This window comes from Nannobrachium achirus (genome assembly GCF_963921795.1).
Source record: "Nannobrachium achirus genome assembly, chromosome: 11".
NCBI classification, from domain to species: Eukaryota; Metazoa; Chordata; class Actinopteri; order Myctophiformes; family Myctophidae; genus Nannobrachium; species Nannobrachium achirus.
In genome coordinates, this window is record NC_137820.1 from 3,285,488 (window position 1) to 3,298,079 (window position 12,592).

The window sequence follows — 12,592 nt, forward strand, 5'->3', positions numbered from 1 at the left end:
ATTGAGTCTTATGCCTCATTCACACTACAGATATATAGTTGAACGTTTAGCTTGGTAATTCAATGTAATCTCAATGGAAACCAGCTTTAAAGTGATCCCTGACTAATACGACAAATATGCCTTAATACATTATAATTGTCCTCTATAACTACAATGTACAATTAAAAACACCTTCAATATTTTATTTATTCTAGAAATAGCTAATCTTTCACTCAACAGGGGAAATGCCTGTCGCAAGTTGATGATGTCATAAATGTCATGTGTGATCTAACCCTATGGAATTTATGGAATGCATGTGCAAAAAACACATTTGAAATATTGAGTTGATGCTCATATTAACCATATGAAGTATTAAGTTTGTTTTTATTTCTAGAAGAAATAAAACAATTAAGGTGTTTTTACATTGTAGTTATAGAGGACAATTATAATGTATTAAGGCATATTTGTCGTATTAGTCAGGGATCACTTTAAAGCTTTCAAAGCTTTGTTTGGAGCATCTCCTGTATCTTTAAAGCTGGTTTCCATTGAGATTACATTGAATTACCAAGCAAAACGTTCAACTATATATCTGTAGTGTGAATGAGGCATTAGTCATAGTCTTATGTATAAATATTATAAATCTTAGCCTTTTAGCTTTAGTCAACAGAATTAACACTGCCTTGAAAAGGACATCAATGGGTCAGTATAAACTAGTGCATTTGCAGCGCAACAAGTGAACACGTTCAGTGCTCCAATCGAGTTCAGGGATGTTCCCACCTACCCTCCATTTACAGTTTACAGTTTAGGCATTTAGCAGACGCTTTTAATCCAAAGCGACTTATAATAAGCAGGTAATACATCTCACAACCTAATCAGAATGGGGTCGTGTGTATGTATGTCTGTATGTCCCAATGTCTTGCATCTGCAACTCCACGTTCAGCAGTTGTTCAATTGTCTCAAAAACATAATACAAAAATCAACAACGCATGTTCCTTGCTGACCATCAACTTTTTTTTTTTTTTTTTTAACTTTTTTTTTTTTTTTTTTTTTTTCTTTTTTAATATGAGCGCCCGTTAGGGCGCGGTTTCTAGATGTGAGCGGCCGCACAGCGGCCGCGAACTTCTAGTCAATATAATAAGCAAGATAATATGTCAGTACATCAACAACAATTAACAATGCATAGGAATATCAATGTAGAAAAACAATAACATAGGTAGACCACGCACCTAATCAGTAAAAATAAAAAACGTTTCTAAAACCTAAAAATCCTAACTAGCTTCATGTGTGGTCATTTGTGAGACAGTTCAGTGATGTTCTCACCTGCCCGCCGTAATGTGTTAGTGCAGTGCTGTTCTGGGCTTTGACCTGGTCGGGAGCGGAGACCACTCTACGTCATGTTGTAGTCCATAACACAACGGAAGCCAAGGTTTCTAACATTTCTAGCTGTTGCTGCTGCCGCCGTTCACTTACGCTTTATTTTGAAGAGCCTCGGAAGCTTTGTGCGTGTGCACGTGAGTGTCCGCTGACGATTGAGGAAGATAATCCATTTGTTTACAAACGCTCGCGAAACTAAAATCCAAACCGGGTCACGTTATGACGTATGGACCAGGGTCTTTCACAGACAATACAAGATGCGCACAGCTGCATGCTGCACATTTAACCCTTTGTCTCGTTTCTCAACGAGATAACTGATTTTTGGCACAGCGATCTCCAGTGGCCTTGTGTCGTTACTGAACGAGTTTGGCCCCTTGGGTGTTAAAGGATACACTTTGACCGGAACTATCAAACTGGAAACAGTTTTAACCCCAAATAATTCCCCTGCGCTCAAGGACATACTTTTAGGGCCTACCTAATAAACCCCTTGATGCAGCATAATTTTGCTTTTGGAAAATGTGTTTGGTATATGCATCTTTTAGTCCAACTCGTAGCGACTGGCAAGACTACACTAGGTTACTGGAGCATTTTAATAGGGATTGGGGAAACGAACAGGGGGAACCAAAACAAAGTGCCGCTTCTTCTTCTGCTTGTAGTTTCTGCCTAGAACGGATCAAACGGCCCGTTGTAAACAAATAATAGGGTTAGTTCCCACCTACCCTCCTGCGTTAGACAGTTCAGTGCTGTTTCCAGACAGTCCAGAGCTCACAGACATCAGGGTGGGAGACTGTCTGTCTGCTGACAGGCTGACGGCCAGAGACAGACTGTACGGCTCCAGGGTTAACGCTGAAAAGACAACAATACAAGCATATTACACACAGGCAGAATGTCTGCTTCCAGGTTTACTATGCATGAATTAACCTCGTTAAACGTATTCTCTATAAATTGTCACACAAACCTTTGTGGTGGCTCAGTTCCTGGTGTCTCTGGTGAGGGGGTTTGTACGGCGCCGCCCCTGCAGCCAACGCCTCTGACACGAAGCCATCTAGAAACGACAGCGACGAATCCACCTGGAATAAAACACACAATATTATGAAATATAATCTGACAAAATAGTCAACAGTCTGACATTACACATGATACCATCATTTTCACCAGAAACAGACTGTATCAAACGTGAATGAATATCATAAAGCAGGGGTCTTCAACAGGCGGTCCGGGACCCCTAGGGGGTCCTCAGAGTTACTGCAGGGGGTCCGCCAAATCCTTGTGTGATAGGATAATTATTTTTAAATTATCAACTTGAACCCTCGCATCCCTATTCTGAGGAGAACTTTAGCCAAAAATAGCAGATCTACAAGCTCACAATGCCTCGCGCTAGATCGGCTATTTTCAGAAAATAAGTTTGGCTTAGAGGTAAAAAAAAAAAAAAGAGCAGACTAAGTACAGAGTGAAAGGTCAAGTTTACTAAGTATCTACGAAGTCGGGGGGAAAAAAGAATCCAACATAGACAGATGATCTATTAAATCAATGAAAATCTCCATGACACATTTATACAATATGTAGAGGGGGTCCCTGCTTCATCTCTTTCTCAGCTAAGGGGTCCTTGGCCTGAAAACGTTGAAGACCCCTGTCATAAAGGGTGCAGAGCCCCTCCCCTGACAGAAACACCAGGATGATTTGTTTCTTTTTGGAACACTGTTCTTATATGACCTGTATGTTCTAAGATTCCCCTATGGAGATGGAACACTGTTCTTATATGACCTTTATGTTCTAAGATTCCCCTATGGAGATGGAACACTGTTCTTATATGATCTATATGATCTAAGATTCCCCTATGGAGATGGAACACTGTTCTTATATGACCTATATGTTCTAAGATTCCCCTATGGAGATGGAACACTGTTCTTATATGATCTATATGTTCTAAGATTCCCCTATGGAGATGGAACACTGTTCTTATATGATCTATATGTTCTAAGATTCCCCTATGGAGATGGAACACTGTTCTTATATGACCTATATGTTCTAATATGATCTATATGTTCTTATATGATCTATATGTTCTAAGATTCCCCTATGGAGATGGAACACTGTTCTTATATGACCTGTATGTTCTAAGATTCCCCTATGGAGATGGAACACTGTTCTTATATGATCTATATGTTCTAAGATTCCCCTATGGAGATGGAACACTGTTCTTATATGACCTATATGTTCTAAGATTCCCCTATGGAGATTTAACACCAAAACATTACAACCCAGCAGTGTTGTTTTTGACAGCAAATTTTGATTTAGTTTTAGTCATAGTCTTTTGAATAAAATGTAATTTAGTTTCAGTCATAATTTAGTCACCTGAAAAGTTTTAGTTTTGGTCAAATTTTAGTCGACTAAATATACGATTTTATGGCGACTAAATCTACAGTTGATTTAGTCAAATGAAATGTATTTTGGCAGGCCTTGATGGCATCGTAATGACTGATTTTACACTTGATTGCGTGCTGAAAATAGCCGATCTACAAGCTCACAACACGTTGTGAGCTTGTAAGATGGTGTACCTCCAGGCTCATAATAATAATAATAACAACAGTAAAGGTGTACCTCCAGGGGCTCCAGGGTGTGAGGTGGTCTCATGGTGTACCTACCTCCAGGGGCTCCAGAGTGTGAGGTGGTCTCATGGTGTACCTACCTACAGAGGCTCCAGGGTGTGAGGTGGTCTCATGGTGTACCTACCTCCAGGGGCTCCAGAGTGTGAGGTGGTCTCATGGTGTACCTATCTCCAGGGGCCCCAGAGTGTGAGGTGGTCTCATGGTGTACCTACCTCCAGGGGCTCCAGAGTGTGAGGTGGTCTCATGGTGTACCTACCTCCAGGGGCTCCAGAGTGTGAGGTGGTCTCATGGTGTACCTACCTCCAGGGGCTCCAGAGTGTGAGGTGGTCTCATGGTGTACCTACCTCCAGGGGCTCCAGAGTGTGAGGTGGTCTCATGGTGTACCTACCTCCAGGGGCTCCAGGGTGAGAGGTGGTCTTACCTCCAGGGGCTCCAGGGTGAGAGGTGGTCTTACCTCCAGGGGCTCCAGGTTGAGAGGTGGTCTTACCTCCAGGGGCTCCAGGGTGAGAGGTGGTCTTACCTCCAGGGGCTCCATGGTGTGAGGTGGTCTTACCTCCAGAGGCTCCAGGGTGTGAGGTGGTCTTACCTCCAGGGGCTCCAGAGTGTGAGGTGGTCTCATGGTGTACCTACCTCCAGGGGCTCCAGGGTGAGAGGTGGTCTTACCTCCAGAGGCTCCAGGGTGTGAGGTGGTCTTACCTCCAGGGGCTCCAGGGTGTGAGGTGGTCTTACCTCCAGGGGCTCCATGGTGTGAGGTGGTCTTACCTCCAGGGGCTCCAGGGTGTGAGGTGGTCTTACCTCCAGGGGCTCCAGGGTGTGAGGTGGTCTTACCTCCAGAGGCTCCAGGGTGTGAGGTGGTCTTACCTCCAGGGGCTCCAGGTTGAGAGGTGGTCTCAGCACCCTGGCTCTGAGCTGGGGGTCCTGGCTGAGGAGCTGCAGCTCCTGGGCCTTCTGTCTGAGCACCGTGTCCAGAGAGGAGGAGTAGATCTCACACACCTCCTGTACAACACCCAGACCCTGGTCCTGCTCCACAGGGCTCTGGTCCAGACCCGCGGGGTCCTCACACTGGGGACGGGAAGATACAGTTTTACCACACATTTTTACCAATTCATTTCCAAAACTTTTCCATAACTTTTCCAGAATATTTAACCCAATTTCCAGGACTATATAACACTAATTCAGCAGGTCACTGAAATGCCCAAAGACAGGTAGTGTATGCCAGTGGTTCTCAACTTTTCAGGCCGTGAACCCCGAAATAATCATGTTTTAACTGGGGACCCCCCCACCCTGACGAGCACAAGAGTTGAGGAATTTTGTATAACACGGTTCTATTGTGAAAATAGCAGATCTACATGCTCACAACGCCTCGCGTTGCGAGGCGTTGTGAGCATGTAGATCTGCTATTTTCACAATTTCTGCCTCTAATATTTGACAATTTGGCCCATGTTTAGTTTGTCATTTCAGAGGTAAATCAATAACCAAAGACAATGCATAGATATTTTTCCAGGACCTTCCAGGACCCTTGATAAATTCCAAAACTTTTCCAGTACTGGAAAAATATTTTTCTAATTTCAAAATATTTCCAGGAATTTCATGACCGTGGGAACCCTGAAGATATCAACATTTCGTTTGCCATGGCTCCAGCCCATAGACCCGCCCACTCTCTGAGCGGACTGGTTCTCTTGGTCTGGTGTCGTCATATGACGCTTAACTTGATATGGTATCTTGGCGTACCAGCCAATGAAATCAATGCAAGACGGAGGAGGGGGTGGGTCTAACTTTTGAAAATCAACAGAAACAGTGGAGGGAGGGGGAGGTCAGCCAAAGCTCTTAATTGCTCCCTTTGAACTTCAAAGGGGGTTGTGCACACCTCGTTAGCATCAAAGACAACGACCTGTTTGATGCCTGTCATAGAGGGGAGGGGGAGGGGGGAATGTTTTTGTGTACACAACCCCTCCCACCAGATCTGTTGTGATTGGGAATTTCAAATTCCCTCCCCTTTGAAATATCTTGTCAATGGGACAATGTCAGACTCAAGCTCAGCGCAGAGTCTGAAATCAGGCTATCATTTCATGTCACGATTATTGTGCCCAATATGTGGGGCGGCATAGCTCAGGGGTAGAGAAACCGCTATTAGAGCACGAAGGGTTCCCGAAGGGTTCCCAGTTCGAATCCGGGCTCCCCCTGAGTTAATGTCGAAGAGTCCTTGAGCAAGACTCTGAACCCCACATTGCTCCCGGTGAGCAGGTTGGTGCCTTGCATGGTTTCCTCCGCCACCGGTGTATGAATGTGTGCGTGAATGGGTGAATGTAATGCACAATCTCTGTAAAGCGCTGTGGATAAAAGCTATATATACCATTTACCATTTACAATATCCACTACATCCATTATCCTGGGGGCAGATCATTTGCCCCTAAAAAATAGCCGATCTACAAGCGTTGTGAGCTTGTAGATCGGCTGTTGGTTATCATGATTATTGTCACGCCTGGGATGCTGCGCATATGCAGCGCAGACGTGCCAATAATCAGATAACCAACACCCTCGAGTGGAATGTTGCAATTATACAACATGTCAACTTCAATTCATTGCAATTAAGATATTCAATAGAAAACTGAAAAAAATGTTAATGACACATTTAGCTACTATGTCTCTGAACTTCACATGAAAACTGCCAGCCTAGCCACTAGCATAGTGTGGGGAGAGGGAGTGCTTTCGCGACCAGCGCGGCTGATGTCTTGGTTTGATGAGACCGTGCAGTATAGCGCTCATTACTCGCACAGGTAGAGAGCTATTTAACCAATCAGATTGTTCATTGGAACTACCACTATAAGATTATCGTCCCATCCGTACCTCAGACTGCAGCTTGTCCTGCAGCTTCAGGCCTGCAGGGCTCTCACACTGCAGCTTGACCATGGCTGCCAGGGCCCAGATCTTGGTGTCGCTGCTGCTCTGCTTCATGTCCAGCAGCTTCAGCAGCAGTCTGAGGACCACCACGCTCTGGAGACCCTCTCTGAGAGGGGAGTACTCCCCCAGAACCTAGAGAGAGAGAGACAGAGAGAGAGAGACAGAGAGAGAGAGAGAGAGAGAGAGAGAGAGAGAGAGAGAGAGAGAGAGAGAGGGAGAGAGAGAGAGAGAGAGAGAGAGAGAGAGAGAGAGAGAGAGAGAGAGAGAGAGAGAGAGAGAGAAAGAGACAGAGAGAGAGAGAGAGACAGAGAGAGAGAGACAGAGAGAGAGAGAGAGAGAGAGAGACAGAGAGAGAGAGACAGACAGACAGACAGACAGACAGACAGACAGACAGACAGACAGACAGACAGACAGTGAGAGAGAGAGACAGAGAGGACAATGAAAACTACTGGAGATCTTCTAACTGCTGCATATCGTTGCTTAAAGCAGCCAAAGGTATGGCTCCTCCATACCTCCAAAACCTGATCAACCCCTACAACCCCACCCGTTCACTCAGATCAGCCAACACAGGGATGCTGACAGAAACCCTCGCTAAAAAACCCCAGGACAAAAATCCACTCATCCTAGACTCTTCTCCCTCCTGGCCCCCAAATTGTGGAATAAACTCCCTGTCGCACTTAGAACTACAGACTCACTCCCTAGCATCCACCGTGGACTGAAGACTCACCTCTTCAGACTCCACCTAAACCCATAACACTACTGTAACACTCCCCTTCCCTCAATAGCATTTTTTGGTTTTTAGAATCTTTTTTTTTTTTTTTACTGATTAGGTGTGTGGTCTACCTATGTTATTGTTTTTCTAGATTTATATTCCTATGCCTTGTTATATTGATTTGATGTACTGACATATTATCTTGCTTATTATATTGATGTATTACCTGCTTATTGTAAGTCGCTTTAGATTAAAAGTGTCTGCTAAATTGTAAATTGTAATAGTAAAGTAAATGGTGCATTTATCAGAGCATATTAGCGGAGTGGAGCGTTGCAGGGATATTTTGAATAGAGCGTGAGAAAGCGAGTTTTAAAATGGGCCAGAGAGGCTTGGAGCGAGTTTTTTCCTCCCCTCCTCATCCTCCGCTCCTGTTTGGGACCGCGGGCCACATCATGCCCCTCACACACGCTGACACGGTGCACACGGCCCCGCCGAGAGCAGAGCAGACACACAGCGCATGTCCCTGATCAGGATTGGTTCACTCAAAACGGCTCTGTCATCCACATACTGTAAGCATGTTTATAAATAGCTTGTGTCAGTTTAGTTCTATCACCAGCCAGTCAGAGGGTAAGAAGAAATGCAAGGATTTTGACTGAATGCACCACACTCGCTTTGAGTCGCCCCCTCTCTCCAATCTGGTGATTAAACAATAACCAACAAGATTTAACATTGTGAGCCAACAGCACCCCCTGGAGCAAAGAGCAGCATTTCCCAACGCTCCACTCCGCTCATGTGCTGTGGTATTTATAGCACCTTTATCCATGTGCTGTGGTATTTATAGCACCTTTATCCATGTGCTGTGGTATTTATAGCACCTTTATCCATGTGCTGTGGTATTTATAGCACCTTTATCCATGTGCTGTGGTATTTATAGCACCTTTATCCATGTGCTGTGGTATTTATAGCACCTTTATCCATGTGCTGTGGTATTTATAGCACCTTTATCCATGTGCTGTGGTATTTATAGCACCTTTATCCAAAGTGCTTTACAATGATGTCGGTGTGCCTCTGAGACCTTAGTGCCTTGCATGTTCTCCTTTGTGTGGACTTTAATAAATGGTTCAAGTGTGTGTGCATGCGTACGTCTCACCCAGCTGATGACCTGTAGGAAGCGTTGAGGCAGTGTGTGTGTGTGTGTGTGTGTGTGTGTGCATGCGTACGTCTCACCCAGCTGATGACCTGTAGGAAGCGTTGAGGCAGTGTGTGTGTGTGTGTGTGTGTGTGTGTGTGTTTGTGTGTGTGTGTGCGTCTCACCCAGCTGATGACCTGTAGGAAGCGTTGAGGCAGTGTGTGTGTGTGTGTGTGTGTGTGTGTGTGTTTGTGTGTGTGTGTGCGTCTCACCCAGCTGATGACCTGTAGGAAGCGTTGAGGCAGTGTGTGTGTGTGTGTGTGTGTGTGTGTGTGTGTGTGTGTGTGTGTGCGCGTCTCACCCAGCTGATGACCTGTAGGAAGCGTTGAGGCAGTGTGTGTGTGTGTGTGTGTGTGTGTGTGTGTGTGTGTGTCTCACCCAGCTGATGACCTGTAGGAAGCGTTGAGGCAGTGTGTGTGTGTGTGTGTGTGTGTGTGTGTGTGTCTCACCCAGCTGATGACCTGTAGGAAGCGTTGAGGCAGAGTGTTGACGTCTCCCTGAAGCAGACACACGTAGGAGTCCACCGCCAGCGTCCTCAACACTGTGTCCTCAGCACTGTCTGTGCCTGGAAACACAACAACCATTCCAAAACAGCTAGTTCCATTCCTTGATTATGATTGGCTGGTTGCTGTGGTATATGAGACTATAACCCACACCTTGGATCAGTTTATATCAAACCCGGGTGTGTTATTTCTTTCCACAGTGTTCCACAGTGCACCAATTATCAGGTGCACTGTGTTGTTGGCATAAAAGCTGGGAACTACTTTCTTGCAGACTTTGTAGTGAATTATTAGTGAAATAGAACAGCTTTAATTGGTACATGTCTATGATTTTTCATGTTGCCATATTGTAACCGTTTTAGAAAAGCAATAAGCCACGCAAGGCTTGTGGTTACCTGTATTTTACACCGGCTGAGAGGGTTGGAGACACTCTGCTACGCCTCGTGTCTCCCTACGCCTCTCAGCTGGTGTAAAATACCAGGTAACCACTCACCTCTTGTGGCTTATTGCTTCATTAACCCATTTAAGAACTGAGAAGTGCTTTCTATACCAGTGGTGTTCAAACTCTTTAATCTTTCTATACCAGTGGTGTTCAAACTCTTTAATCTTTCTATACCAGTGGTGTTCAAACTCTTTAATCTTTCTATACCAGTGGTGTTCAAACTCTTTAATCTTTCTATACCAGTGGTGTTCAAACTCTTTAATCTTTCTATACCAGTGGTGTTCAAACTCTTTAATCTTTCTATACCAGTGGTGTTCAAACTCTTTAATCTTTCTATACCAGTGGTGTTCAAACTCTTTAATCTTTCTATACCAGTGGTGTTCAAACTCTTTAATCTTTCTATACCAGTGGTGCTCAAACTCTTTAATCTTTCTATACCAGTGGTGCTGAAACTCTTTAATCTTTCTATACCAGTGGTGTTCAAACTCTTTAATCTTTCTATACCAGTGGTGCTCAAACTCTTTAATCTTTCTATACCAGTGGTGCTCAAACTCTTTAATCTTTCTATACCAGTGGTGCTCAAACTCTTTAATCTTTCTATACCAGTGGTGCTCAAACTCTTTAATCTTTCTATACCAGTGGTGCTCAAACTCTTTAATCTTTCTATACCAGTGGTGCTCAAACTCTTTAATCTTTCTATACCAGTGGTGTTCAAACTCTTTAATCTTTCTATACCAGTGGTGCTCAAACTCTTTAATGATAAGGTCCCCTATAATTACATGTATTTGGCCGCCGACCCCCCATCTCAAAACATGTTGTTCCAGGGCCCCATTGTTACCGTCATACAGTATTAATATTACATCATCAAGTGTTCATTAAATACAGTACAGTAACATTGTTACCGTCATACAGTATTAATATTACATCACCATGTGTTCATTAAATACCGTCAGCCAGCAGTCTGAGGAAGTTGTTCTGGATGTCAGGATGCATGGAGTCTCCTCCCACTGTGAACACTGTGTTCATGGTGTCTATGAACCAGCTGTTGTCTGGAGCATATGTAGTATTATATAGGAATACCGGTATATACAACTTATAGAAATATACTGTACATACATACATGGTCTGTATGAACCAGCTGTTGTCTGGAGCATATGTGTTATTATATAGGAACATATACAACTTATAGAAATATACTGTACAATGTACATACATACAGTACATGGTCTGTATGAACCAGCTGTTGTCTGGAGCATATGTATTATTATATAGGAATATATTCAACTTATAGAAATATATACATATGTATTATCTAAGGCTGGGACTTTAACTGATTAATTGCGATTAATTAATTACAGAAAATTAACGCGATTAAAATAATTAACGCATTTTAATCGCAGTTAGTTTTTGCACCACAGAACCTTCCGTTTCGGACATACCGATCATAGCGATGCACCAACCAAGAAGAGACAACAAACGCAAAGGGAGAAGTAGCCGATCAGAGAGCTTTACTTGGCCCAGTGGATGCGAAATTTAGATTTAAGAAACTCAATTGTTGATTCACTCATACAACAAATTGTGTTTTACTTGAAAAAAATGCTTCTCGGGTAAAATATTAATATGCGATTAAAATGTGATTAATTGCGATTCATTAATTACAAAGCCTGTAATTAATTCAATTAATTGACAAAGTGCAATTTTGACTGTCCACCAGTTTAATGTCCACTGAGTTTATTTGTCATTCAGTACAAGTACAGAACGAAATGTGTTGCCCAGGTCCTGGACATAATAAAAATATACCCTATAAAAAAACGACATAATACCTAAAAGTAATTGCACTTGCCTGCTAAAAAGACAGTACTATATTCATGTCACATAAATAAAATAAAGTAAGAGTCGTTGTGATAAAAGGATATTTCTCGGCCAGCTCCGCCACCTTCCCCACCAGGTCAGTGATGGTGTAGTCGTCTTTACACAGCTGGAGGAAGTCCAGCATCTTCTCTACGATGACGACCACGTTCTGTTGGTTGGTGATCCTGTAGAGGAGCTCCAGGGTCTGGGAGGAAACACACAGTCTTTACACCTGATCTACACTCTACGACAGAGCCACTTGTCCACAGGAACTGATCCTCCACACAACGTGTTGGTAGCTTGTAGATCAGTTGTTTTTGGGCAGGCAACAACATCGTGCCATGATGGAAATATGACATGGGTTTTGCACGGACCATTGGACACTGTTTGTTTAGTAGTATTGAGTATTATTGCTTGGTGTTTGACATGGCGGTACACTATATTATAAAGGAAGAATAATCTGTGAAAAGTGACTCATCACTAAACCATCTTTTGGGGGGCCTTTTTTAGCCCAGGGAATGTTTTTTGTGCAAAATAAATGCTTGCAATGGATTCGGAATAATTAAAAACACCTAGTTAGACCCCTCACATCCCACTTAAAGCAGATTTTTTGGGAGTCTCTTTTTCCTTCGTATAAGTCAGGGTATAGTAAGTGAATGAGACCAAAACTTACTCTAGCTGTCAAAGATTCTCCTAGGGATTTTGAATTTCAAACTTTGTTAGATATGTTACTTGACACCTTTACGAACACATTGGTGAAGAAATGGTTTGGTAAGGAATTTATTCCCAGCTTTTCTGATATATAATACTCCCTGATTACAGCACTGACTAGCATTGACTGAGTGACGTCACGTCTCACCTCGCGCTTGATGATGTCATCAGAGTGGTCCAGACACTGGATGATGGTCATCTGGTGCTGCAGGGCCAGGTTGACGTCCTGCTGGACCACGTAGGTCAGCGCCTTCAGACCTACGGTCACAATGACAACACCTTCACCTTCAGAGCTACGGTCACAACCAGAAGAACCTCAGACCT

At 43.6% G+C, this 12,592-nt stretch overlaps 1 protein-coding gene across 1 annotated transcript in view; it reads right to left on the reverse strand.

The window, feature by feature from the left end:
- ap4e1 (adaptor related protein complex 4 subunit epsilon 1) overlaps positions 1-12,592 on the reverse strand; it is a 52,637-nt gene that overhangs the window by 16,917 nt on the left and 23,128 nt on the right. The window contains exons 11-18 of the mRNA XM_080736243.1: positions 12,417-12,526; positions 11,582-11,762; positions 10,654-10,755; positions 9,214-9,329; positions 6,810-6,995; positions 4,824-5,024; positions 2,312-2,423; positions 2,073-2,199 (exon numbers count right to left, since the gene is read on the reverse strand). Of these exons, the coding sequence (XP_080592369.1) occupies positions 2,073-2,199; positions 2,312-2,423; positions 4,824-5,024; positions 6,810-6,995; positions 9,214-9,329; positions 10,654-10,755; positions 11,582-11,762; positions 12,417-12,526 (1,135 nt within the window). The remainder of the gene's footprint in view (positions 1-2,072; positions 2,200-2,311; positions 2,424-4,823; positions 5,025-6,809; positions 6,996-9,213; positions 9,330-10,653; positions 10,756-11,581; positions 11,763-12,416; positions 12,527-12,592) is intronic.